This window comes from Ascochyta rabiei, chromosome 7, assembly GCF_004011695.2.
Source record: "Ascochyta rabiei chromosome 7, complete sequence".
Classification (NCBI taxonomy): domain Eukaryota; kingdom Fungi; phylum Ascomycota; class Dothideomycetes; order Pleosporales; family Didymellaceae; genus Ascochyta; species Ascochyta rabiei.
In genome coordinates this window covers 985,560-1,011,057 of record NC_082411.1, presented here as the reverse complement: position 1 = coordinate 1,011,057, position 25,498 = coordinate 985,560, and the positions used below count along the sequence as shown (strand labels likewise).

Below are 25,498 nucleotides of genomic sequence, written 5' to 3'. Positions count from 1 at the left end.
TCCGTAAAGCAGTGTCAAGTGGTCGGGACTGCTCATCCTTTCGTCGATGCACGGAAAGCAGAGGTAAGAAGAGCCCAGGATGCCATTGCACTAGCGCGCTCCAAAGATACCTGAAACCGCAACAGCGCGCTGCAACGGCGCCCACGGCTGCCTCTCCGCTCCAGTAGGAGGGTGCGTCGTACGTTGGTTCTGACTCGGCAGTGGATCAAAGGTAGAAGGAAAAGTGTCCGCTGGTAACGATCGAGGCCTTGACCGACGTGAACGGGCAGAGATCCAGGGCAAGTCCACCGATCGTCGGTTCGGAACCATTCACCCGACAATGGCCTTGGCATCACGATTTCCTGGAGTGGGTACGGCAAAGGGTCTAATTAGTATGTGCTTTTTTGACGCTCAGGTGCAACAATGGCTTAATTCCGCGGCATGAGAACAGTATGTATACGCAGCCTACGCCTGTCGTGGTTTGCAGCCGTTCTGTTGGTAGGTTCCTTCTGTCAACGGTCGTGTCGCATCATGCTTACAGCGACGACATAGTGTACAAATGTTCCATTGGTACGCCTTGGAAATGCAAAACACCTATACCTCCGTTGTTCTCTTGCACGCATACTTTTGCAGTTGGTAATCTGCAAAGGGATATTTGCAAAACACCGCCCAGTACGATAAATCAATGCAGTTGACCGCAGCCTCCACGGACGCTCTCCATGATACAAACGACGTCGAGATTACCCCAACACCGGTTTCATCGGTACCATGCCTTCTAGTTGGGGCATAATCTCGAGTATTTTGGGATCCAGAGTCCAGCTGTTCAAGTCGGCCACCGCGCTCTCGAACAGCGGCGTCATGCGCGTGCAGCCTGCTTCGATGTCCCAGTAGTGGCAGGAATCGTCTGCATAGGGCCATGTGATGCCAATAGCGCCTACCAGAGGACCGACGGAAAATTCCTGGGGATGTTGGTATAGGAGCCGCCGCACTTGTGGCCTGCTGAGAGTAAGTGCTTGCCTTGACTGGAGGAACGCGCTGGAACATACCATGGAACAAGGTCAATTAGGATGTCATAGGGGGACACCTCCTGCTTGCCCATGGGAGGCATCAGCCATTCTGGATTCGAGTTCATGTTTTCCACGCTTGGCCAGATGAGCCACTACGACCCTGTCAGCAGCCACGTCGCAGGTCGCACGTCGCAGCCAAAAAGTGTACTTACACGAATCAACTTGGTCAGGATCCAGGTGGAAGCAAGCCGAACGGGAAGAGTGGCAGTCGGAAGGATCTTGTTCACTGTTCGTGCGCACCACGCCGGAACAGGCTGGGTGTCCTGAGGATCGGCGAAGCCCAACAACAGCGAGTCAACATCTATCTCAAATCTCCCGAAGACTTGCGCCTCGCTCCATCCGTTGGCAAGCAGTTCTTGTTTTGTCCTCCGGTAGTAGGCGCAATCGAAGCCAAACTTGTTCAGGGCATTCGCGGCCGATTCGAGCGTCATTGGGGACGAGTTCAAGGCCGTCACACCGTCCACTGCAGTATCAGGTGCGAAGCTCAGAGCGGCTTGGCTGTGTTCCCGACTTCTGGACCTGTTAACATACACCCGAAAACGCGCGCGAGTACTGGTGCTGGACCTGCCTTTCTTCGCGTGAGGATCCGTCGTATGAAGAAGCTCCCAGGTTCGGCACTTGGCCTGAGAAGTTCTCGCTGCCCGGGGTGCCGAAGGCGTCTTGCTCTGGAAGGGCCGGCGTCCGTTCGTTGGGATCCTGCATGGTCAACCCAAGAATTCCTCTGGGCTCTGGGGGGGAAGCTTACCCCGAGCGAGCGCTTGATCTCGTCGACTGAATGGTGCGCAAAGCCGTTCCTCTCGAGCTCAGATGCCCAATTGGCTGCGGCAGCCCTGTCGGGAGCCATGGCCAGCAGGGAAACGACAGACTTCATGTCCTCGAGCTCCTTGGCCAGCCGTCGGACATGGGCGCGCAGCTGGGTTGTCGTCTTTCCATCCTCGGCCACGTCGTAGACACAGGTCAGATTCTTGGACTGGCACGTGTTGCATTTGGGCCGAACGCCATCACACTGGAGCCGGTTGTCAGCAGGCTAGAGGCTGCTCTCCTGGGGCGAAGACGTACCTTGGACTTGCGTTTCCGGCAGCTTTCGCATGCTATGGATGTGATCTTGCCACGGGGCGTTCGAAGAGCATAGGTGCCTGATATGGGAGACGAGTGTTGGCCACGAGCGTTCGCAAGGGCGCCTCCAGGTCCCTGTTTGGGTGCCAGCGGGGCTTTGTGGGCTGCGTTCGCAGCCGCTGATTGCGGGCGAATCACAAGGGTTGATTGTGTGGTGTCGAGGTGGAGTTGCCCTTGGCTTTGATCCCAGTGGTCCTGGCTGATATTTGGTCAGCAAGGTCCAAGTTGCATCGACAAAGAATTCACAGAATTGCCGGGTGTACAGGGTGCTCGACACGGTGCTCGTCCATCGGCGGAATGTGGCCGACAGTAGGCGACATCGGTAGAGCCCGGGCCCGGGCAACCAGTCCCCAAAGATGCTTTGGCCGGCAAATTGGCTTGCGCAATGTCGAGCTGCCGGAGAGGCGGACACGCATCTATCGCCAAGCGAGCACCCGTCGCAGGACATGTTGCGCAGGCAAGGGCGTCGCTCCATGCGTTTTGTGCGTCGGACGTCCAGCACTGCGCGCATCCCAGTGCGTCCGTTGCGCTGCCGATCCTTTCCCCGAAAACCAATTCCTCAGAGATTTGCGACCACCTCTTGGCAAGCGTGAATGCTGTGCAAGCGGACTCGAACACGCGAACCGCATTCCTCTGGGACGGCTCCTGGTCGATGACGTCTGTGCCGAAGGTAGGCCGAGCTTTCTGGGGTTGACAAGGTGGGCAGTTGCTGGCCGTGGGCAAATGGCTGGCACTTGGTACGGAAAGCGCGGACCAGGGCCAGAGAGCCGCTCGTCGAGGGCCTGAGCGACTGAGCGACTGAGCGACTGAGCGACTGAGCGGCCTGAGGGACTAGAACCCCGAGAATCCCGAACAGAACAGCAGGCCCACAGACCGGCCAAACGAAGACGAAGACGAAGACGAAGACGAAAACGACAACAAAAAGGTCAAGGGAAAGGAAAAGGAAAAGGAAAAGGAAAAGGAAAAGGAAAAGGAAAAGGAAAAGGAAAAGGAAAGGGAAAAGGAAAAGGAAAAGAAAAAGGAAAAGAAAAAGAACACCATGGAGCAGCAGCATCTCAAAAGGGAGACCCGCAAACGTACCTTTGAAAGCCCGCGGCTTGGACCACGGCCTCTGATGCTCGACGCATCATGCGCGGGTTGTCAGGGCTGTCTTGTGGTAATCCTTCCAACGCATCTGGCAGGCTGTTGCTACCATACCAGTAGCTGACCCCTGCAACATGTCAAACGGCTGATGAGATGATGATGGTGGTGGTGGTGGTGGTGCTGGGCCAGGCTTACCAGGAGACGAATGGCTCGATGGTGGAGGCATGCGTGCCAGCATTTCCTGATGCAAATGGTTGGACAGAAAAGCTATATCGATGTCTGAGAGAAGGAGGGAGTCTTGCCCGCGAAAACCATGGGGATGGGCGATCAGCCCTGCGTCTGCATTTCGGGGAATTACTTTGTATATCAACTGCTCCAGCAAATGAGTATGGGCAACGATTGGCGCTTAGCCCAAAGCTATTGCGGAACGGCTGACAAGCACTGAGAGCTGGAACGAGGTTTCAAGTGCGTCGCTCTTCAGAACACCAGCAGAGGGCCGACACAGGTCGGATCTAGCGTCCTAGCGCACCACAGCCATTGACCGCGGGGAAGTCGGCTTAGCGGACGGCACTGTGTCGGACTAGGCCAGAACGGCCGCTTTCCAAGAATGTCACCAAAGCTATCTGCTCCCACCCTGGAAATTCAAATCCAACACGCTTGCACGTCCAGCTCGCCTTCACCAGGACCGCTCTGTGTCGCTGGCCTCGCTCCCTCGCAACTGTCAGCGCGTGCGCCGCTGTGGCCACCCAGTCTCGCCTTCTGAAGGATACCCAGTACAGCGACTCCAGACACCGGGACCTAGGTCTGGCGAACTTCACTTCGCATCCTCTCTAGCATACCGACCACCGGTACTTGTACGTCGAATCATCTGGACACGACACATTCAATCGCGTTCGAGACCCAGTGTTTCGCCCTGCTTTCACTGACTTGTGGATTTTCTCCGCCGAACGACCGTGTCTCTGGCTTAAGCTGGCAGCACGATAACAGCATTCGGTCCGATACGCAAACAAGGGCTCAGCTGGTCGCACTGCCGCGCCGCAGTAAGGATTGGCCACGAGAGCGATCTTGACGCGCAAACGGCTTCCTTTTCGTGATGCTCCTTTTCGAACTGCCAACGCCCGCTTGCTAATCTCTTCTCTTCGAACCGCCCTTTGTCCACGCCAACATTCATCTTCTTCTCACGGCTTTGTGTTTCGCCGCCGCGCAGGAACGCATCCACCCATGGAGCGCACGCGTGCGTGGGAGACGTCTGATCAGTTTCAAGCTTCGTTACCCTGCTGCCCCCTACATCGCATTTGAGAATCTCCATGACGTTGAGAGCGAGAAGGTTGTGTGGCTCCATGTTAGCGGCCCAGGGCCGTCTGTCGCTTCGACAAGACTGGACTTGGCAGGCGAGCATCAAGGATGGAGTAGACAAGCAGCCACAGTGCGTTGGTACTTGACCGACAAGGTAGCGGTGAGATCGTGTACCGCTAGTCTCACCGCGAATCCGGTTGCACAGTGGACGAAGAATCTCGTAGATGCTTGGGCAACACCTACGCAACATGCTCTTTTCCATCGCCAGAGATTTTTTTACACTCAACATGGAGCAACAGTTCGAGCTAAGGTTTGCCCTTGACTACAAAAAGCAGGTCGACCCTCGAACTGCACACTGTGGAGCACTGCATTGGCTCGCTCTCGAGGCTACTGAGGAGAACGCCTCCACCGCCGGGTACCTCGATTGAGCGTCTTCTGATTGGGTTCCGCACTCTCCCAAGCTATATTTTTTTTTGCCGACTTTTCGCCCGTGCCTGATGTGTCACAAACATCTCAAAGAGAAGCTACTATGGTTGCTGGCAAAAGTAGTGCAGGTGGGGAAGCACGACAGGGGTGTTCGGCTGTATTTTTCAGATGAATTGTATTGTATTACTTAGTATCTTGCATTGTGATGGTGCCACATGGATGCTTATAGAGACAGGTGAAATTTGTGTTCCATGCAAACATAGGGGGGGTTTGATGTGATCTAGAATACCCTGGTTATGCCGGACCCACGTACACTACTTTTGCCAACAACCATAGTAGGATGGCGAGGGACTTCTGCAACACACGCCTTGGCAACCTACGATCGTGCCACATCCTACTAAACAGAACCTAAACAAAACCCACGCTGCCCACGTCGTTCACAAGGACCTAGAGCCTCACGTTCTCGTGGTCGGTTGCCTCTTTAGGCAGACTTGCTGTCGCAACGGGGAATGGTCAGACACACATGGTCCCCGCAGGTGAGAGCTTGCTTTTGCATTAGACCTGCGCGATGAGTGACGGCTTGCTTGAGCCCCCCCATAGATCAATGCTAAGTGGACAACAGTGCCCTCTCAGCGTCTACCGAGGTCGCATTCCAACTCGGACCTTGGACTGCTTCACGGCGACTGTACCCTGGATACGGAATCTTGTGAAGCGGCCGATACATCTGCCGGAGACATCCCTGTGTGCATAGGGGACTCCTGGAGCACCATCAGGAAATTTCTGCGCCCATCCATACGCCAGCAGATTGTCCGACGCGGATTTCCATCAGCTTAAACTTTGAAGGTTGGGCCCTTGGAAGCAATAACAGGCACAGCTAATGAAAAACCTAGCGCTAGCTGTTGATATGGCTCAGCACCTGCGATGACGCGACTGCGGCCCAGATCAGTCTCACGTGGAGAGTGAGGAGGTACGTACCATTGCGCAGGACCAGGCACTTGACAAATGCGCTTGGACATGATCCTCCAGCGGTTTTCCTGGCCTGTCCTGGGCCCAAGTTGTTAGTTGGTGCGCAACAGGGTCTTTTGCCATGGTAGCCGAGTGATGTCGAACCGATCAGTGCTTCCGGAACCTAGTCAAGAGCTTGCCATTGGCTATTAGAGTCCCGCGATAGACTACTCCATCTTGGCCTATCAAACCAACTCACTCCACGCTAGGATCTCACATGCAAGATGCAATCTGCTGTGGCGCCCCTAGAATGTGGACGGGGGTGGGATGTTCAGGTTCGTGGCCCTGGGCTTACGGCAGGGCTCCGGCAGGGCCCACAGCCAACGCAGGAGATTTGTACCGAGGGCAGGCAAGTCGGCTATCTAACATTAGCCTTCATGCTCCGCTGGCCGCTGGCCGCTTCAGGATATGGGGACATGGGCAGCTCCATGGACTTGACCAGCCTGAAACCTCACCTTTCGACATGTGGTGTGCTCAACAGCGTAGTTCAGGGACGAAGCGAGGCAAACAAAGCTCCATCCAAGCCACCATGGGCAATCCCGAAACCATCCACAGACACCATGCTCATGCTCCGACCCAACCTCCAGTACAGCGACAAGCACCTGATCTAAACTTGGCACGCATATACGAAGCCCCCCAGCATGCTCGGTTCGAGGGATCGTCATGCGTTTCGAGCGCCGACGCAAGCTCACATGCAGGTGCCCATCTTCTCTGAGGCAAATCCGCGGGATGGGTCCATTTCCCTCCCCGTTGCGCTACACTCGCCTGCATGTCCGCAATATGGTAAGCTTGTTAGCAACGTCCGATGGTCATCAGAGCAGCCGACTGCACAACCGGACCAACGCTCCCCGCCCTACAGACTACCCGATCGTTTCCGTTGCAGCGAGGGCGGAAAACCCTTCAACCACTTGCCAGAGGAGCGAATCAAAAAGGCAGAGTGACAGTCCGGACATGGTCCCTGGCGGCGTAAGGGTGCGCTGATACGTGCGAAATATCTCTGTCCGATTCACAAAACCTTGTGCGTTATGACATCAGGCCATGTGGACCTGGCTTGGGCTCATCATTCATGGACACGCATCGAGTCAGGCCTCTGGCACGACAGTCGTCTTCGACTCTTCGGATGAGGGTTGTCTGACAGACGGCAACGTCCTCCCAAGGACGCATCCACGCTAGACTGACTCGACAGACAAAGACCGTGTGTGTGGCAGTGCCCGGAGTGACGCTATCGACAACGACTTGTTAGCTCGGTATCGCTCACCGAGTTGGAGTGCAGAGTAAGTATCTGCTGTGCTTTTCTGCCGTCCGTTCAAGACCTCACGCGCTCTCGTGACACCATCGTAGTACCGGCCTTGGGCTTCCATCATGAGCAGCTCATACGATGGGCATCAATGCAGTTGAATGAGTGCTTGGAAAGGTCCGATAGCCAAGTTATGCGTACCTACGCCAAACTCCAGGGCATGAGCCGGGCATGTTAGGCCTCGGCTGGGTCACAGCTGTATATACTGCACCCAAGGGCCGCCGGCGAGTCACTTGCCATGTGCGCCTCTACCACCCACATCAGCCGCATGCAACGACGCACAGCTAGAGGTTTTTCATGAGTGGATTGGTATGCTTGTAGAGTTCCTCGTAGCCACTCTGCAAAGTGTCAAAGCGCCACCTCACAGCGTTGGTAAGAAGAGTGGTGTAGTGCACAGACGTGGCTCGTCGGCGTGCAGTACATTTGTTCCCTCTGGCGCCATGCTCCTCTCGAGCATGGAGAGGAGCCTGTCGTGGAGAAGAGGGTGGCTTCGTTCCTATTTCTATCCCTACTCGTATTCATGCTCACGTCACGCTCATATGCTCATGTCCTGCCACTGGAGCGGAGAGGGGAACGCCAATGCACGTGACCAGCACGGGCCCTCTCGCACTCGCACTCCCACTCGCACTCGCAGCGGGCAGGCCCCACTCTGCCTCTTGCTGGGTCTGACTTCAGCGTGCTTCGACCGCGGCAAGCATCAGCAACGCGTTACGCGCATCCTTTCCGCGACACAGACGCGCCTTGGTGCTCATCGCGATTGCACCTGTCTCTTTCTTGTGTGCTCCCTCCCGTGCGTATACAGACACTGCACCTGCACTGTACCTGTACCTGCACTGGACCTGCACTGTACCTCTACCTGCACTGTACCTGTACTGTACCTGCACCTGCACTGTACCTGTACCTGCACTGGACCTGCACTGTACCTCTACCTGCACTGTACCTGCACTGTACCTCTACCTGCACTGTACCTGTACTGTACCTGCACCTGCACTGGACCTGCACTGTACCTCTACCTGCACTGTACCTGCACTGTACCTCTACCTGCACTGTACCTGCACTGTACCTCTACCTGCACTGTACCTGCACCTGCACCTGCAGATCCAGCACTCCAGCTGTGGGACACCCAGTCAGTGATAGAGACACTCAAGTCCTTCTCCCAGAAGAAGCACGCTGACGCCCAGGACTCGTTCCGCTTCCCCACAGGCGTATGGCAGCGATTCCAACTGCCGTCATGGCGTCTCGTTCCAGCTCAGCTTCGGAAGGCGAAGTGGCCGACACCCAACACAAGGCAAACACAACCAGTCAGCGCGGCGAAACTGCGATTAACGCCTCTAGCAGGGTCTCTGGCCTGCATGGTGCTTCGGATAGAAATGGTACCACCGCTCCTCTCACACTCGCGCCTTGTCGTCCGGCTGATGCCTCTCCAGGACACCGTCATCGCGCATTGAGTCGCTCGCCTTCTCCCTATCGCCGCAAGCGTACGCGCTCCCCCTCGCCATATCGAAACAAGCGCGCAGCAGACCGCTCGCCCTCACCCTTTCGACACGCCCGCAACGACCGACCCCAGCCCAAGCGCAAAGCTTCCCCGCCCCCCGGCAGCCGGCCGGAGAAGCGCCACAACACTGATCGCAGCAGACACCCCGACCGTCCGCGCAACTCGTACCCAGACGGCCTACGCATCCGCCACGACCAGCCCACTTTTGTCAAGTCCACCCTGGGCTCGACCGAGCGACCACACGCCAAGCCCATATCCTACGCCGAGATTGACAACCAGACGCCTGCCGTCCCGGGCTTCAGCGAGAACATCATCGCTGCCGCTCGCAATGCCAACCAGAGCAGCAATGCCCGCCGGCTCGAGACATGTAGTCAGCAGCTCACGCGCGGCACACAGAAGCTCAGCATCGGTCCAAGCACAGGGGAAAAGGAAAACGACGACAAGCGGGACAGGGACATGTGTGTGGGAACGCTATCCACTGAACCGCGCGCACGGCTAACGGGATCCAGGAGCAATGCTCAGACCGAGCCCGAAGCCACGTTGGCCCCTGTCCAAGACAACGCTCCCACACAGGAGACTCGCGAAGAGAAGCGTCGTCGGTGGGCTGCCATACGCGCTGCCTCTGAACAGAAGCCCAAGGAGAGCCTTCTGCAACAAGCAGTCCTTACGAATGCCTCTGAAAGCACGACTTCCAACGCTGCGTCTCCAGCTCCCTTTCTCGACACCTCCATCTCGCCATTTCCTTCCCCTCGCGCAGGCGACCTGGATTCCGTTCCAGCATCCCCCGACATCATGATCATCGACAAACAAGCACAAGACAGTCGAGAGAACACTCCTGCGGTAGCGAGCCCCTCGGCAGCCGACTACGACCCTACCCAAGACACGCTAGACGATCGCAACCGCGCTCTCGAGAAAGGCGCGAATTCACTTCTACCCTCCGATGCGTACAGCGAGACCGACCCCAAAGCTCTTTCCACCCTGCCAGCAGAAAAGGCTGCCCCGGTGAAGAAGCAAAAGAAGGACTTTGACATGTTCGATTTCAGCGATGATGAAGACGAAGACGCCAACGTCGAACTGGAAGAGCAAGGTGCAGCAAAGGGAACCGTGCTGGATGAGAAGCTGCTCGAAAACTGGGACGACCCCGAAGGATACTACAAAATCATCAATAATGAGTTGGTGAATGGCGGTCGACACCGCATGATCAAGACGCTGGGTCGAGGTGTTTTCGCCAATGTTGCCCAAGCTGAAGAAGTTACACCAGATGGCAGTGATCAACATGGCAAACTGGTTGCTGTCAAGATGATCCGCAAGAACGAGTTGATGAGGAAAGCTAGTCAGAAGGAGATGGACTTTCTGCAAAAGGTCAACGAAGCAGACCCACAGGACAAGCGTCACATCATTCGACTTTTGGGTTCCTTCGACCACAAAGGCCATTTGTGTATCATCTTCGAGCACATGTCCAAGAATCTGAGAGATCTCTTGAAGGAAGAGACGAGTGGCCACGGGCTCACGCTATCAGCCGTTCGAACGTACACGCGACAAATGTTCCTCGGCTTGCAGCACCTGCAAAACTGTCAGGTCATTCATCTGGACTTGAAGCCCGACAACATTCTTGTGTCTGCTGACAAGAAGACCGTCAAGCTTGCCGATTTCGGTACGGCTGTCGATAGGCGAGATGTCATCGAGCGCACCGAATACCTCGTAAGTCGATTCTACCGCGCCCCCGAGATCATTCTGGGCATGGACATAGGCTATCCAGTCGACATGTGGGCTGTTGGTTGCACTGCGTACGAACTGTGGACGGGAAAGATTCTGTTCACTGGACGCTCGAACAACCAGATGATCAAGGCGTTCATGGACTGTCTTGGCTGGCCGAGCGAGAAATTGTTGAAGAAAGGTCTTTTGAACAACGTTCTCGAACACTTTGAGGCTGGACCGCCGCTGAAATTCATCAGCCGTGAGGTGGATCAGTACAATCAGGTAGGTTTTTCCGTGAGTTCACAGAAACACATACTAACATCATGTAGCTTTCTGTGCGCAAGATAGAGCAGCAGAAGAAGATCAGTCGCGATATCAAAACCAGGGTTCACGACGCTGCCCGAGGCATCGCTCAAGGTGGTCCTACCGTCGCTGAACTGAACGACTTTGCCGATCTGCTCAACGGCTCTCTCCACATGAACGTCGAGAAGCGCCTCCAACCTAAAGAAGCTCTCGCACACAAGTTCTTCGCCAGCAAGAACTTAGCGCCCAGATCAGCGGTTGTCAAACCGCCCATGATGAAGCGCGCTACACCTGCTATCCGACGATGAGTGTGGCGTACAGTGTCTGCTAAAAAAGTGTCTAGGATTTGACTGTGTAACGTCGACATGCAGGATGGGGGAGAGGTACTGAGTCGGTTATCGTGCATAGGACGTGTCGTAGATTTGTGGACATGATCGGTTTAAGATTGGGCTGGGATTCTTCAGTGTCTATATTATTTACCATGCTACATGATTCGCGTCGCCCTGGTCACCATCTGCTTCGTCTCACTTGGGAAACCCTTTTTTTGCATATATTGCCTGTAGTTTGCGAGTCCATCTGACCCAACCGTGATCTTCCTTTGTGGGCTCATTCGTCGTTGGAGGTGTTGTCCAGACACCCAAAAAAAAGATGCGAACGGAACTACATCCTGTAATGGGATGATGGGATGTTCGGCACGTCGAGTCTGCTTATTGCGGCAGTGCTGGCATCGAAGCTGTTCTGTGCATGTATGTACACTTGTCTCTCTCTCTTTGAATCTATTTTCTTCTTCTTCTTCTTCTTCTTCTTCTTCTTCTCCCCTAGCTGCCGGCCACGCAAGAGGGAAAGGAAGAAATGTATGGTTCGGCTTCGGTTCTGCTCTGGGCTGATTTCGGACTGGCTCTCTCCCTGCTGTGTGTGATGCCGACGATGGCGAGATCATCTCGTTTTCTCGAGGCGCGGGGCTTGTTCGTCGATACTCGGCAGTCGCTCGACTTTGTCCATCCCACGTGCATCGGATCTTCGCTGTGCATTCACAGCCTTGGCCTGGAAACAGAGTGGGGAGGTATCGTCTGTCCAAATCGATAGATGCCCGGGTTGTTCCGTGTTCTCTGTTTGCGTTCTGGGAGGGGATGCGGTTGGCTGTGCAAGTCTGATCTTGCGTCTGATCTTGCGTCTGATCTTGCGCTTCATGAATGGGGGAGTTCTTCTTGGACTTTGGCGACGCGGGTGCGGCATAGCTGTTGGACATACCGCGCGACACACGTGGGTGGACAACTTGATTTTTCTTTTTCTGGATTGAGAAATCAATGTTCCTTGGTTGGACTACAGTAGACCTCCGGGCTGCTTGGTTGCCTACATAGTTCTGCACTTTGTTCATCGCAGTCTAACAGCGCAGTGGGAACGAAGGGTTCGTGACCCAGAATCTCTGAGAAAGTACGGGCTATGCACGGTAGCTGGTCTGATTCCTCGCGAAAGCGCGTGCTTCGTCCTTCTGCAACTTGTTCAGCCCCTGAGTCCACGCGGGTCATCGATGTTGGCTTTGACGCGACCCCTTGCTCAGTTTGTTCACAGATGGCGCTCAGGTTCATACATGGTCCATCATCTTCGAAGCTGAATCTACGTTGTATCTTGTGTGTGCACAGCACGTGGTTGTGTCCGAAGACCGTGCGCTTGATCTTTGGAGTTGATGTGGCCCACATTGCGTCCGCTGTACTACTGACTTGTGTACGCTCTCTGCGGCTCCGTCTAACAGCGATGTTACGTTTCAAGGTCCCAGCTCGTTGTCGAATAATTTCGTCGACACGGACGCGCGAGATTTTGACACACGAAGACGTGCTTTTGCCATCTGCAAGAACATCCCAGTGGCAGGAGTTGCTAGATGGCTGCATCTGAGCAGTCGCAAGATCTAGAGCCGTTTCCTTCCCGCCAACAAGACAAAACCCTGGCAATAGATCCTGCATCCGCTGGCGTTGAGAAGGAAGTAAATCGCGATCGGTAAGTTCTATGTCCAGTGGCGCTGTGTATCGACTCCGACGCTTCCATTGCAATTTACGTAGCTGGGCCCTATTCGACCAGATTGAGTTGATGTGCCTCCGACGGCTTTGAATGGCATGCATTGGCGAAGGTATGCGTGTGCTAAGCCGAAAGATTATTGCCTGGACCCAATTATCAGTTGCATCTCGCACCAGGCGCGTAGGCTTTGGCATCTCCGGCTGACTACGCACATAGCCTGCATATGCATATGGATGTTGCCCTGGAGCTACAGAGCCTTGATCTCGGATTACAATTGTGCGGTATTCATCGTAGTCACATCCATACTGTGAGCCGTCGTAGACAGGACGTGATGCTGTCGTTGTCATCATTGGCGCAAAGTCTACGGTTGAATGCGTCTTGACCGGTTGGCTGACTTGCAGGACCTCCTACTTCGTATTTAAGATCTTGTTTGCTGCAGACAAAGGCGTTGTTGGCAGAGTGAACTTGGTAGAACCTCTTTTCGTGCTGGGTCCCAATGGTACATGGGCAGAACAAAGGCCCTGGAGATACCTTCGATTGATCTTGCGGAAGGTAGCGCACTGTGACAATTCGGTTCTGAAAACCGTTGGCGCTGGCGTATTTGCGTAGATGAGCAGTCTCGTGAGAGGTTGATGTGCAGTCGATTTCGATTAAGGAGCGACTGGTGGACCGGGTGGCCATTTCTCTCCTGGTTCATTACGCAGCGCCCTCATTCCGCCTCTTCATCTCAGCATTTACTTCCTCAACTGTGAGAGGTACCCTTCGACCAAACCATCTTTCCTTTTCTTGCTCTGCAAATCCTTCTATGCTTAGAAACCCTACACAGAGGAAGCCGAGTTCTTCTCTGTCCGTATCGAACACCTCCCACCACTCAACTTCCGGCAATTTGATACCCGCTTCTTTCGCCGCCAGATATATCGCTGCGGTGGCCAAGCTTGGGGGTTGGTGTGTAAGGTACAGAAGCTGAGGGCTTAGCAGAGCAGCATTCAGGTGTGCAATTGCGCGTTTGGCGAGCTCAGAGGCGCGTGGGTGTGTGAAAACATCGAGCGCTTGCATGTACGTGATGCAGAGGGTATACGGTAACTTTGCTTGTACCTGGAAGCCGAGTGTCTTCAAAATGCGCTGTTCGGTCTCGTAGAGGGAAGCTCGTCGGCGCTCGAATATGCCTTCGGAGACGTAGTACATCTCAGCTTTGCTCTCCTCCGGCTCAGCGTCCATGGGAGGAAGAGGGAAAGCATCGAGATATGCGTAGACGTTGACGAGACTACGCGCCGACTTTGGATATGCGGAAAGCTTAGCGACGAGGTATAGCGAAGAAGCCGACACTTGCTACCGCGCCATTAGTACAGCTACATGCTCTGCTGGAACAGTCAACTTACGCCAGCACCAAACTCGGCCAGGCTTCCACCTTCTGCGCCAACCCAGAACCTCATGAACACAATGATTGATTGTGCTATAACCTCCTGTGGCAGTCTGAGCAGTGCACCGGCAGCTTGCGTAAGTCTCGCGCCAGCATATTTGACTGAGTCTTCGAGATCCGGCGGTAATCTGTCGAGCTGTGATCCTGAGGTCTCTAGTTGGGCTACAGTAACCAATGGGTTGGCTAGCGGCGAGGTTTGCATTATGCGTCTTGCGTAAGAGCTGTACCTGACATTCAACATGTGGTAGGGAGACTGGACTGAGGTTGCAGCTGCGAAGCTCACATCGAAAGTTCGCGTCATAGCTCAACCTCGGTTGGCCCACTCAACGTCCATGTAGTAGCTCGCATACCCCACAGCAGGGCAGACACATAAAATTTACATATGACGGAAGGACGACGAAAGACAAGCAGGTTGATTGTGCGATCCGGTTCAATATTCATGACTATAATATATTTACCGAGCAGCTTTTTCATCAATCCAATCCAGTCGCTTTAGCTCACTTGGGAGAGCGCCAGACTGAAGTTCAGTCATTAAATCTGGAGGTACTGTGTTCGATCCACAGAAGCGACAAGCTTCAGTGCCCGGTTCGCCCGGGATCACTCCAACATCCCATCCTTTTTGCCTCTCTCTCCCTTGGAGAGGCGTTTCTTTTTTTCTGACAGAAAGCGTCGTGACAGACAGACTCACCTGCATATCTCCTATGCAACATGGTCGCTCTCGCTGCTGATGCCGTACGGTGCCTAGACTGGCCAACAACACTTGATGCATCTGTTTCCTTGTCTTTGCGGGAATGGAACCATGATACTGTTGCATTGACGTTGCAGATGGTAGATGCGTCAATCGTCTGCCACCATCTTCGAGTGTCGAAAGTACTTCATGCCCACCCAAGCTATCACAACCCAAACCCAGCTCATCACGGCCGTACACACTATCAATGCAGGGTAGTATCCAACAATGGGCAGCGACTCGTCGTCTTCCAGCTCTGGTGGCGCATAAGGAGTTTCACCAACATCCCAAGCCCAGCTCCAGACACCAAGACAGGAGCCCATTCCAACGACAAAGACGATCCACGTCACTATAAGCACGACCCAACCCCACCACTCTGTCTCGCTGTAGTCCCATTCGTCTTCTGCTTCGAGGTCAGTGGGCGTTTGGACTGTGGTCAGAGAGGTACGCCGATCAGATCGATTCGAGCGCCGGCCCTGGACAGTGGGGTCTTGTGTAGACATGGCGTACAAAGAACTGCTGCTGCCGGACACGGGAGGTCGGTAGAATGAGAGTGCTTCGTCTTCGTCCGTTGTGGATGCGTATGGGCCGACGGGGCTCGTGATGGGCGAGGCGAGGAGTCGCGGGCGTTCTGCAGCCTCTAGACTGGGTGCGTACGCAGAGTGAGACAGGGTGCTTTTAGGCAACAGCCAGCCGCTGTCCGAGGATGAGTTGAGAGGACCGTTCTCGTAGCTGAAGCGGCGGGGGTTTGTATCGTCGTCGTCGAGTGAGGTTGCGCTCATGGTCGTGGTGATAACGGGCGGCTTCATAGACGACCGGTCCTTGCGCAGCGAGCCACTGCGCTCACGCATCTTCGCCATGGCTGCCTTTCTCAGCGAGCCTTTTCGTTTTCGAGCGTGCCCCATTGCAGTCGCGAGGGAGGAGCGTCCCTGGGCAGCTTCCGTGTCCTCCATCTGGCCCTCATCCTCCGCCTCCAGCCTCAACAGTGGCTTCTTGACAACATCTTTGGATCTCAGAAATGCGAGGCTGCCCAGAAAGCCTCCGGATTTGCTACGCTTGTGCTCTGGCGTGCCTTCAGACTGAGCAGTTCCTTTCGCCTTGTTCTTCCCTGTGGACCGTGTTGCGTCATCGCTGCCGTGTCGCTGTGGACCGTTCCCCTGCTCCATCGTTTTCGTACACACAGGCCATAGGCTACGGTGCACCTGTCAAGTCCCAAGTGTCATGTTTCGCGGCCAATCTATCCCAGAACAATGAGGGCGTAGCGCGCATGGTTGTCCCAAACGACGCAGCCAGCGACGTCTAGCCTCAACCAGCGCCTGCGGCGGCCTCGGAGGCTAGTGATTGGTGCAGCGGTCCAGCGGTCCACCCGAGGATCAGCAATCTGCATGTGGAAGGCGTCCCCCAATCTCCCCTCCACCTCTTGTCTAGGATCAGTCTGGCTCTCTCAACTGCGAGTGTGTGGACGTGTGTCGTCGCCGAAGCCATCTTCCTTACAGTCGCACATTGAGTAGCTATCATGGCCTCAAACATGCCTAGGGTGAAGCTCCCTCCGCGAACGCCAACGCCGCCTCCTGATGAAGCCGCGCCGCGACCGCCGGTCGGACTTGGATTTGAAGGCGAGCTGTCCGCTGGAGGGTTGGCATTCGACCCGAATGCGCTCTCTCCAATGTCTGCCACATTCCCATCGAAGCAGTATGCCACTCTTGGCCCCAGCGACTCTGTCTCGCAGCGTGCCACGCCGACCACGCTGTACACGCCAGCGAGCGCAACATTTCCGTACACGCCAGCAAGCGCCATGAGTGGGACTGACACAGATGTGCCTTCGATCAGCGGCACACAGAATGCGCGAAATCCATTCAACTTTCAGTCCGTCACCTATCAGCCAGGCCGACCACAGGCGCAGCAGAATGTAAGGCAACCGCTCCTCTCAACCAACCACTGGCTAACCTCAGTAGGATATTGGACGAAGACGAGGGCACAAGTACAAGCATAGCAGCGTATCCCATCAAATCTTCCTCGAACCGGCGCCTCGCGCTCCCCTCCAGCTTCCAGCGTCCCTGCCCATCCCAACCTTCAAGGAGTACCGATCGTCCATGTCCAAGGATCAGAAGTTACGATTGGGCTGGTGTTTTGGTCATCTTCTTGTCGCAGGACTTGTGCAATGGGGCTCCCACGAATCCCTAGCGCTCACAGTCCTGTCTCGTCTCATATTCTACGATGCAATTGGTGCTTTCTTGTGCGTTGCAGTCGATGTCGGCTCCAACTTTGAGGTCTGGAAACGCTCCAGCATCCGTCATCCGTTTGGGTTTGAGCGTCTCGAAGTCATCGCGGGACTGGGCATGTCGGTTGGCCTCTTGTTCATGGGCCTGGATCTCATCTCGCATGGCTTGACACATGCTCTGGAGAATACTGGTGGACATGCGGCACACCACACGGACGAACACGAGCGAGTCTCTCCTGGTAGCATCGACCTTTCTGCTTTAAGCGGGATCGTTTCAACGCTCATCTCTGCCATCTTGCTAAAGAACCATGCTCGTATCGGCAAAGTGATGAGACTAGGCGCCATTGCGAACCTGCCTTCAGTCCTGAGCAACCCGTCTCACTTCCTGACTCTGTCCTGCTCAGCCTTATTGCTGCTTCTGCCTTTGCTTAGCATACAGATGTACGTTTGGCTAGACCGCACTTTGTCCTTTTCTGTTGCAATTTGCATGGTTGCGTTGGGCTGGATTCAGGGATGGACGCTGGGCAAGATGCTACTCATGTCCTACTCGGGCACAGGAGTATCGGACGTCATGTACGACCTTGAGACGGACCCAGCTGTGAGCGCAGTCGAAGAGGCAAAGTTCTGGCAGGTTCATTACGGATTGTGTCAGGCGAACTTGAAGGTCCGAGTACGGAATTTGGACGAGATAGGACGTCTGCGCGATCGAATCGGCAGCATGGTACGGAATCGTCTGGGTGGAAGCTATGGCAGTGGGGGACAGAAGTGGGAGGTTTCTACCCAGATTACCCTTGAGAAGGACTGAAGGACGACAACCCTCATCGTTGAGCAATGCCACACTTCAGCCAATATGCAATGAACCCTCCGCATCTTTGTGGCGACTCGACTCAGCAAGTCGCATCTCAGCTTGCAGCCCAAAGAGGGCAGTGCGACAAAGCCTGACGAAAACCGAACACCCTGCGTCGAGTTTGCCGCTTGTTGCACCATTGGTCACAGCCATGGTATTTGCTGCGGGCGCACCCAACAAAGCCAGATCTGCCAGGCGACTTCTTCTTCTTCTTCTTCTTCTTCGTCACCTGTGTCTGTCGCTCGACCAGCTGGCAGCCATAACGCCGACGACACCTGACATGTACCCGACGGCACACCCACCCCTGCCGCCGCCGCTAAACGAATCTTAATCCTTAGCGAAGCCCTGGAAAGCGGGCGGCTGGGAAGGCACTGATCATCAGAGAACCCGTCCACGCCGCTCTCTTTCGCGCTTCACCGCCCAACGCGGCGGTCGCTGGTTGGAGTGTGCAGACCGTGTGATGCACGACCTGCCTGCAGGTGGCTGCTCATCAATCACACCCACAGACATCCTCCACCCAACCCCTCTGCTGCACGTCCACCTGCACGCCTGCCTGAGGTCTGCCAGAACCTGTGACTTCGTAGGCTGGCACGCCCGGGTACGCGATATAACCCTGCACGTTGCCGGGGATGGCCAGGAATCGCGATGAGGCAGGCACACGATACCAATACGCCGATGAACATCTGCGAGACGACCGAGAGAGCAGGCATCACCGCCGTCATAGAAGTCGCGACTACGACGACGACGAGTACGCCGCAAAGCGAGAACGCAGAGAACGTCGCCGAGCAGAGGAGGCAAGGCACGAGGCAGAGGTCGATCTCGCTGACTTGAGGGCGCGGCGGGCGAGCTACTACGCAAGGCCTGGGAGCGACCGGTATCGCGACCAGGATCGTATGGCACAGGATATCAGGGTGGAGAGCGTCAAGGAACCCCGCAGCAGCCATCGAGAGTTGAGGAGAGATGGCACGCGCAAATCAAAGAAGAAGAAGGAGGTGATCGAAGTCGACAGGGACGACGACTATGTGTATGGCCGGCCAAAGTCGAACGAGGTCAGAAGATCTTCAGGGCGTAAGAGAAGCGACGAAGGCGGGTCCTCAAGTCGGACTGCCTACACACCGCGGTCCGGCTCCGGCTCCTCGCGCCGGGTCGAAGAACCAAAACTCAGCAGGTAGGCTTGTCCCTTGCATCACCAACAGGCAGCAGCAGCTCACTGTCACTAGGAGCGTCTCTGCGCGGGAGCCAAGCAGCAGATACATGCCGGCAAGATCTGATCGACGTCCCAGTGCCGTCAAGCTATCTGCTGTTCCTGTTGCTGCCCCTGTGCTGAGATCGTACTCTACTAGAGAGCAGCCTAGTCGCAGAAACTCTGGAGGCATTTTCTCCACATTCTTTAGAGCAGGACCAAAATCACCGCCTATCAAGGAAGTTCAAAGGTAAGAAACACACGCTGCACCGCCGTACGAATCGTGGCTGACTATGTACAAGGGTTGATTGCCTTGTCTGCATGAATGATGATCTGCCCATTAACAAGACAGCAAAGCTGGCCTGCGGTCATCGCATGTGTCACTCGTGCCTGAAGCGTCAGTTTACTCTATCCGTCCAGGACCCTCAGCACATGCCCCCGCGATGCTGTACCAAAGAGCATATCCCACTGAAATACGCCGAGCGTCTATTCGACGATAAGTTCAAGAGACTATGGAACCAGAAGTATGAAGAATACACGGCTGCGAACAGGCTCTACTGTCCTGCGAAAGGCTGTGGCGAATGGATCAAGCCGAGCAAGATCCGTGTCGACTTGACTTCAGGAAGAAAATATGCCCGTTGTGGTCAATGCAGCACCAAAGTATGTGTCCTGTGCAACAGCAAGTATCACACCAGGAAGGACTGCCCAAAGGATGAAGAGACTAACCGCCTGGTGCAAATGGCCAAGGAGAAAGGCTGGCAGAGGTGCTACAATTGTAGAGCCGTCGTTGAGCTGAAAGAAGGATGCAATCACATGACTTGGTCAGTGCTATCCTACGCATATGTTGTATCTCAACTAACGTTACGCAGCCGTTGCACCGCTCAGTTCTGTATGGTTTGCGCGTTGCCTTGGAAGACATGCAACTGTCCATGGTTCGACTACGCGCACATCCCCGATGAGGACCGCCTTGACGGTATGCGCGTACCTCACAGCAGGCACGAAGGCGTAGAAGTCATCGAACTCGCCGAGGAGCCTTCTCCTCCTCTCGCACGTCGATCTAGCACACGGACTAGCCGTACTCGACATCACAGCGAACGCGATCGTCCACGAGACCGTGCGGACGGAGCTTTGGCTGCTCACTTACAGTCTCAGCGTCACTCACACCTTCCCAACATCGCAGCATCAAGCCTTAATCGCGGCGATATCGCAAACGTCGAAGTCTACGGTCTCGGCAACACCGGTGGCCACCACATGAACGATTCCTACCAAGTCCGCCCCGTTATCACCTCTGCTGCACATAGACCGGTCCAAGTACCTGCTCCTCGCCAATCCTACTTTACAAGCCGCCGCGTGGTGCGCGAAGCTCCAGCACCGGCTCCAGCGTCTCGACATGCGACAGCTGAGGCACCTTCATCGGCTATGGCTGGCTTGTGCTTGGATGGAACCAAGCGAGGTGCCAACAGAGTCGGCACCTGGCTCAGCCATGTCAAGGTGGACCCTGAAGCTACTAACACACAGGCAGAAGGTGTTGAAGTGGATGATTGGAGATGTGATGGAACGATGATTGGCATTGATTGAACATATGTGCTTGACCATACTTCCGCTTTGTATATTTTGATCGCTCTATCTATTAGCGAAGGTGCATACGGAGCATTTTGGACATATTGCTGGACTGCTTGGGATAGACTTTGGTTTGGCTTGGGTTTGAGCCTGCGCGATACCCTTCATTCATCATCTTAGGTAATCTGTTGAACATTCACGAGCACGCAAGATCGACAGAGACAATGTCCATTTGTGAAATGTAAGTGACGTTGGCGGTTCGTGCACGCACCTACATGCACTGATGATGTCACCCATGGTTCATGGAGACCAACCACGTCCTGGAGCTCGACCTTCAGCTTTGAGCTCCAAACTTCCACCAGACTTCTTCCCTTTTCCGACATCCCAATTGCATCAACCATATTTGACATCATGCCTTTCCTGCGACCAGCATCTCTCCTGCGCTCAGCAGCTCGCCCGGCGGCTGTCCGCCCAACATTCTTCGCACGGCCGCAGGTTCGTTTCGCAACACAGGACTACGGCTCGGGTGATGGCAACCCAGCTGGCGAGAAGCCGCAGCAACAGGGCCAGAACCTCAGCGAGAACGTCGAGCACCCTGGCCCGCCACCACCAGAGGTCGCCAAGGGTCAGTCGTCTTCGTCACCGAACGAGGATTCTGGCTCTTCACCAAAGGGCTCTTCGTCATCCCAGTCCGCATCAAAGCCATCGGAGCAGAGCCAGTCAAACGATGGTGCATCAAAGACCGGTGGAGGCGACGGTAAGTCAGTCAACGGAGCCCAGCCCAAAATCCTCAATGCAAACCCCCCTGCAACGGACAGCGAGGAGGTGAAGCAGCACAACAAGGAGATGGATCAGAGGGCTGAGAAGGCACATGAGCAGGTCAGCAATGAGGAAGCGGAAAAGGACAAAGTGCCAAAAAGGTTCTGGGCTGGTAAGCTACGCTGCGCAACATTTGGAAGCCGCTGGCTAACTTGAAACAGGCCAGGGCGGACGGGACAGCGAGCCGTGAGGAGGGTTGATTATTGAACTGAAGACCTACATGGTCAATGGCTCTGTACGATTACGAACATGCACAGCAGGTGTCTGGATGGGAACAAATCATGAATAAAGACTCAATCATCATACCATGACACAGTGACACAGCGAAAAGTGCTCGCAAGCTACCTTGGCCATAACGTGCAGCCACAAAGTGCCAGAAATCGAACAGAGCCGTGCCGCTCAAACATCTTGTTCTTTGGTGTAACACGCGCCTCGCATTAGCCATGGTGCATTCTGGACAGACGAAAGCTTAAGCACGGATCAAAGCTGACGTCAGTGGCTTTCCCCACAAAGCGTGATCATGATGGTGAATCTCGAAATGCCATAACAACACGTTGCCTGTCCGCAAAGAAGGCCTCAAAGGAGAAAGAGAGACGGGACAGCAGCGTCACTGCTCCTCGGTGGCTGTGGAGATTGATGTCAGGTCGCGGATCATCATCCTGTGCTCCACTAGCAGGGTGCGAGCTGGGTCTGGCTCGTGAAAGCGATTCCACAATTATGCACAAGAAAAACGCGATGTCCGCATCTGTGACAGGACGGTGATGCATTTTCATTGGCTGCAGGCTGGCAGCAGGCGAGACCTGACCCTGTTTGCGCACTAGAGGGTGACAGCTAACGTACGTCACCGCTGCTCTGCTCGCCAGCCATTTGTGCTCCCCTCATAAAGCTGCCACGCCCTCTCACCACCGTACCCTATCTTTCACCGCTATCAACCCTGTCACAGCAACCCTTCATCAACCCACTCATCGTTACTACCACAAGCGATTGACCGCACAACATGAGGTTCTCCCTTGCTTCTACCCTGGTGGTGACGTTGGCTGCTCAGGCCACAGCAAACAGCTGGTTCGGCAAGTCTGGTGCGTACTCTGAGAGTCTCCTCTGATGCTGCCATGTATCAGACCCCCGCGCCAATACTGACACCGTTAAGCAGTCTACGACAAGTGGCACGAGACGGAACTTGAGCGCTGGCTGTCGGACAACAATGTCCCCCACCCCGGCCCTTCAGACCGTAAGAACCTGCAAAAGGCTGTTGCCGACAACTGGAACGACAAGGTCGTCAACCCCTACACAAGCTGGGACGCCAAGTCTCTCACCAACTACCTGACTGCTCGCGGTCAGCAGGCGAAGAAGGGCACCGAGAACGACGCAAAGAGCCTCGCCGAGCAGGTCAAGGCGTACTGGTACGAGACCGAGGACTCTGCCAACCAGGCGTACAGTAGCGTTAAGGACTGGGTTTTTGACTCGTAAGCAACGCACCTCTGTCACTTGCACTACGTTTGCTAATACCTCGCAGCTGGACCGACTCTCAGCTCAAGGCCTTTGCCGACAAGAACGGCATTCCCGTTCCCCAGCCCCGCCAGCGCGATTCTCTTCTGAAGAGCGTTCGTGAGAACTACCAGTCTGCTGCCGACAAGGCCAAGGAGACTGCCAACTACCCCGGTGACTGGATCTACGCTTCCTGGTCCGACTCTGACCTCAAGTCGTGGTTCGATGAGCGCGGCTACAATGTTCCCCAGCCCTCCACCCGCGACTCTCTCATTGCCAGCCTCCGTCGCCAGTCTCGTCTTGCCAGTCAGAACGCCAAGGGTGCTTACGCCCAGGTCTCTTCTTCCGCCGCCGCCGCCCAGCAGAGCTTGAGCGATGCTCTTCTCGACTCGTGGTCGGACTCTCAGATCAAGGAGTGGGCCGACAAGAACGGCATCAAGGTTCCTCAGGGCTCCAAGCGTAACGAGTTGATTGCTCTTGCCCGCAAGCACCGTGCTCGTCTGTATGGCGACTCTGCCTCTGCTACTGCTGCCTCTGCCTACGGCGCTGCTACTTCCAACGCGAACAGCGCCGCAGCCCAGGCTACCGATGGCTTTGCTTACTACACCAACCTGATCAAGAACCAGTTCGGCATTGCCACTGACGCTGCTGCTGCCTCGGCCAGCTCTGCCTCCAAGGTCGCTACCGCTTCCGCTAGCTCCGCCAAAGGCCAGGTCAAGTCTGCCACCGGCGCCGCTGCTAAGGCTGCTTCGTCGTCTTCGTCGTCAATCTCCAAGTCGGTTGCTTCCGCTTCCGCTGATGCGTCCAAGTCTGCTCAGAGCGCTGCCTCTGCTGCATCCAAGTCTGCTCAGTCTGGATACGATGCCGCTGGTGCCTCTGCCAGCTCTGCCAGCGCCAAGGCATCCAAGGCCTCTTCGGCTGCTAAGGACGAGTTGTAAATAACTCGCCCTGATCTGATCGACTCCGGCAAATATCGTTTAGCCTTGACGGCTACCAAACGTTTTACGACACGATTACGACTACAGTGTTGACGGTAAAAAGCGGACCAAGTTCTGATCCTGTAAGATTAGCTTTACGATGATACTCCCTTGACCTCAAGTAGGTATTCCAGATCTTTTTTCTTTAACCCTGGTCCCTAAAACTGGCTGGAGGTTTGGCGTTCGTGTGTAGTTTGGTTGATATTAGCAATAAAAAAGTCTAATAAACACTTGCATATTCTATGAAATTGTGAGATAAGATGCTGTGACCGTACCGGCCTAGTTTCATACCCTCTTCTTCTTCTTCTTCTTCTTCTTCTTCTTCTTCTTCTTCTTCTTCTTCTTCTTCTTCTTCTTCTTCTTCTTCTTCTTCTTCTTCTTCTTCTTCTTCTTCTTCTTCTTCTTCTTCTTCTTCTTAGCCTTTCTGCCCTTGTCCGACGGACCCTCCAGTGTGATTGCAGTCTCGTTTTATTTACATTCTCTTGCACTACACCCACACCACACACGACGTTCATTCAGCATGTCCCAGTAATACTTTTCATAATCAAGTGTTACCTGCTCACCTTTCTTGATGTGCTTCGTGGCCATAACGACATGCTTCAACTCCCTACCAACCCTCTGCGTGTCACACGCCGCATTTGGGTCACTAGACTGGTTGACGAACCTAGTCCAATTCCCCATCCTCAACGCGTCAACAAACGCCACCGTTTTGTCCTCCGCATTCGTGACATTGTACGAGTATCTATCTCCACCAGACCCCTCTACAGGGAGGAAGTAACCCGGCACAAGCTCTCCAAGATACTCACCGAGCACAGTGTCCTTCTTGAATGTATTCAGCGCGTAGGCCCCGATACCTAGGTGGTCGCTCACCCATCGCAGGTCGATGTTCTGCGCTTGCCAGTCTGGTATGTTGGTGTCATCCCTCGACGTCGTTGTGCAGTTGCACATTTGTTTTGCCGTGTTCGCGCTGACGTTGCAGGATATACACACAGCGCCTGAACGAGGCTCCTAGGCGAGCGGTTGCAGATTTCGCTGATGTGCTTCTCTTCGCGGCACTCTTGTCTCTTGGGGGGGGGGGGGGGCATTCTTTCCTGTATAGCACTGATGTGAGCATGTCGCAGGGGCAGCGGAGATGTGCTGGATGGATGCTAGACCGGCGGATGCGTCCGCTTTTTTTTTCAGCGCGCCAGGTCGATCAGGTTCTGGGTGATGCGGCGGGGGAAGATCTTCTTGCCCTCATAAATGGCGGTCGCTTTGTGGAACGTAGAATTGGGCTTACCGTGGCGCGTATGACGGTCTATGGCGTTGGGAATTGCTTTGGAGTAGGTGAATGTGGGTAAGTCATGCAGCCTGGCGGGAAACTTCTCGACACCCATTTTGAAGGATAATATGCTTTGCTTCTGGATTCATATGCGTTCAGGTTGCATCAATTAGTACTTAAGATTGATCCGTAGCTTACAGGTCCCCAACATTGTGAATCT

General features: G+C 54.9%; 11 protein-coding genes and 1 non-coding gene across 14 annotated transcripts, besides 9 other annotated features; 6 read left to right on the top strand and 6 right to left on the bottom strand.

The window, feature by feature from the left end:
* Positions 1-719: 719 nt before the first annotated feature.
* On the bottom strand, positions 720-3,483 carry EKO05_0004913 (uncharacterized protein; the record flags this gene model as incomplete). 2 transcript variants are annotated; one of them, XM_059636490.1, is made up of 8 exons in its annotated part: positions 720-975; positions 1,026-1,138; positions 1,199-1,559; positions 1,600-1,742; positions 1,792-2,052; positions 2,106-2,361; positions 3,243-3,372; positions 3,441-3,483. In XM_059636490.1, 8 exons carry the CDS (start codon positions 3,481-3,483, stop codon positions 720-722), a joined length of 1,563 nt encoding a protein of 520 aa, XP_059492473.1. The 2 variants fall into 2 exon arrangements, with proteins under 2 accessions (XP_059492473.1, XP_059492474.1); XM_059636491.1 differs by having other exon boundaries at positions 1,615-1,742; positions 2,409-3,483.
* Positions 2,945-2,983: a tandem repeat.
* Positions 3,044-3,077: a tandem repeat.
* Positions 3,091-3,195: a tandem repeat.
* Positions 3,400-3,429: a tandem repeat.
* Positions 3,484-5,068: 1,585 nt separating the features above from the next.
* Positions 5,069-5,305: a dispersed repeat.
* Positions 5,306-7,808: 2,503 nt separating this feature from the next.
* EKO05_0004912 (Non-specific serine/threonine protein kinase) lies at positions 7,809-11,073 on the top strand (the record flags this gene model as incomplete). 2 transcript variants are annotated; one of them, XM_059636488.1, is made up of 5 exons in its annotated part: positions 7,809-8,557; positions 8,608-8,642; positions 8,697-9,222; positions 9,274-10,744; positions 10,792-11,073. In XM_059636488.1, the coding sequence occupies 5 exons, from the start codon at positions 7,809-7,811 to the stop codon at positions 11,071-11,073; spliced, it is 3,063 nt and encodes a 1,020-aa protein (XP_059492471.1). The 2 variants fall into 2 exon arrangements, with proteins under 2 accessions (XP_059492471.1, XP_059492472.1); XM_059636489.1 differs by having other exon boundaries at positions 7,809-8,642.
* Positions 7,873-7,902: a tandem repeat.
* A 473-nt stretch (positions 11,074-11,546) lies between the features above and the next one.
* Positions 11,547-11,580: a tandem repeat.
* A 489-nt stretch (positions 11,581-12,069) lies between these two features.
* Positions 12,070-13,128, bottom strand: EKO05_0004911 (uncharacterized protein; the record flags this gene model as incomplete). Its single annotated transcript, XM_059636487.1, has 1 exon — positions 12,070-13,128. One exon carries the CDS (start codon positions 13,126-13,128, stop codon positions 12,070-12,072), a length of 1,059 nt encoding a protein of 352 aa, XP_059492470.1.
* Positions 13,129-13,474: 346 nt separating this feature from the next.
* EKO05_0004910 (uncharacterized protein) lies at positions 13,475-14,400 on the bottom strand (the record flags this gene model as incomplete). The annotated part of the gene is made up of 2 exons (XM_038939300.2): positions 13,475-14,107; positions 14,158-14,400. 2 exons carry the CDS (start codon positions 14,398-14,400, stop codon positions 13,475-13,477), a joined length of 876 nt encoding a protein of 291 aa, XP_038799452.2.
* A 284-nt stretch (positions 14,401-14,684) lies between these two features.
* Positions 14,685-14,769, top strand: EKO05_7t6. The gene has a single exon. It is a non-coding gene; the product is annotated as a tRNA-Phe (tRNA).
* A 266-nt stretch (positions 14,770-15,035) lies between these two features.
* On the bottom strand, positions 15,036-16,091 carry EKO05_0004909 (uncharacterized protein; the record flags this gene model as incomplete). The annotated part of the gene is made up of 1 exon (XM_038945685.1): positions 15,036-16,091. The coding sequence occupies one exon, from the start codon at positions 16,089-16,091 to the stop codon at positions 15,036-15,038; it is 1,056 nt and encodes a 351-aa protein (XP_038799451.1).
* Positions 16,092-16,453: 362 nt separating this feature from the next.
* On the top strand, positions 16,454-17,951 carry EKO05_0004908 (cation diffusion zinc membrane transporter Zrg17; the record flags this gene model as incomplete). Its single annotated transcript, XM_038939318.2, has 2 exons — positions 16,454-16,834; positions 16,881-17,951. 2 exons carry the CDS (start codon positions 16,454-16,456, stop codon positions 17,949-17,951), a joined length of 1,452 nt encoding a protein of 483 aa, XP_038799450.2.
* Positions 17,952-18,192: 241 nt separating this feature from the next.
* Positions 18,193-18,217: a tandem repeat.
* A 405-nt stretch (positions 18,218-18,622) lies between these two features.
* Positions 18,623-20,754, top strand: EKO05_0004907 (uncharacterized protein; the record flags this gene model as incomplete). Its single annotated transcript, XM_038939408.1, has 4 exons — positions 18,623-19,161; positions 19,214-19,426; positions 19,479-19,997; positions 20,046-20,754. The coding sequence occupies 4 exons, from the start codon at positions 18,623-18,625 to the stop codon at positions 20,752-20,754; spliced, it is 1,980 nt and encodes a 659-aa protein (XP_038799449.1).
* A 393-nt stretch (positions 20,755-21,147) lies between these two features.
* Positions 21,148-21,745, top strand: EKO05_0004906 (uncharacterized protein; the record flags this gene model as incomplete). Its single annotated transcript, XM_038939265.1, has 2 exons — positions 21,148-21,667; positions 21,717-21,745. 2 exons carry the CDS (start codon positions 21,148-21,150, stop codon positions 21,743-21,745), a joined length of 549 nt encoding a protein of 182 aa, XP_038799448.1.
* An 807-nt stretch (positions 21,746-22,552) lies between these two features.
* On the top strand, positions 22,553-23,978 carry EKO05_0004905 (uncharacterized protein; the record flags this gene model as incomplete). Its single annotated transcript, XM_038939523.1, has 3 exons — positions 22,553-22,631; positions 22,706-23,018; positions 23,069-23,978. The coding sequence occupies 3 exons, from the start codon at positions 22,553-22,555 to the stop codon at positions 23,976-23,978; spliced, it is 1,302 nt and encodes a 433-aa protein (XP_038799447.1).
* Positions 23,979-24,310: 332 nt separating this feature from the next.
* Positions 24,311-24,434: a tandem repeat.
* A 51-nt stretch (positions 24,435-24,485) lies between these two features.
* Positions 24,486-24,965, bottom strand: EKO05_0004904 (uncharacterized protein; the record flags this gene model as incomplete). The annotated part of the gene is made up of 1 exon (XM_038939152.2): positions 24,486-24,965. The coding sequence occupies one exon, from the start codon at positions 24,963-24,965 to the stop codon at positions 24,486-24,488; it is 480 nt and encodes a 159-aa protein (XP_038799446.2).
* A 230-nt stretch (positions 24,966-25,195) lies between these two features.
* Positions 25,196-25,393, bottom strand: EKO05_0004903 (uncharacterized protein; the record flags this gene model as incomplete). The annotated part of the gene is made up of 1 exon (XM_059636486.1): positions 25,196-25,393. The coding sequence occupies one exon, from the start codon at positions 25,391-25,393 to the stop codon at positions 25,196-25,198; it is 198 nt and encodes a 65-aa protein (XP_059492469.1).
* Between the last annotated feature and the right edge of the window lie 105 nt (positions 25,394-25,498).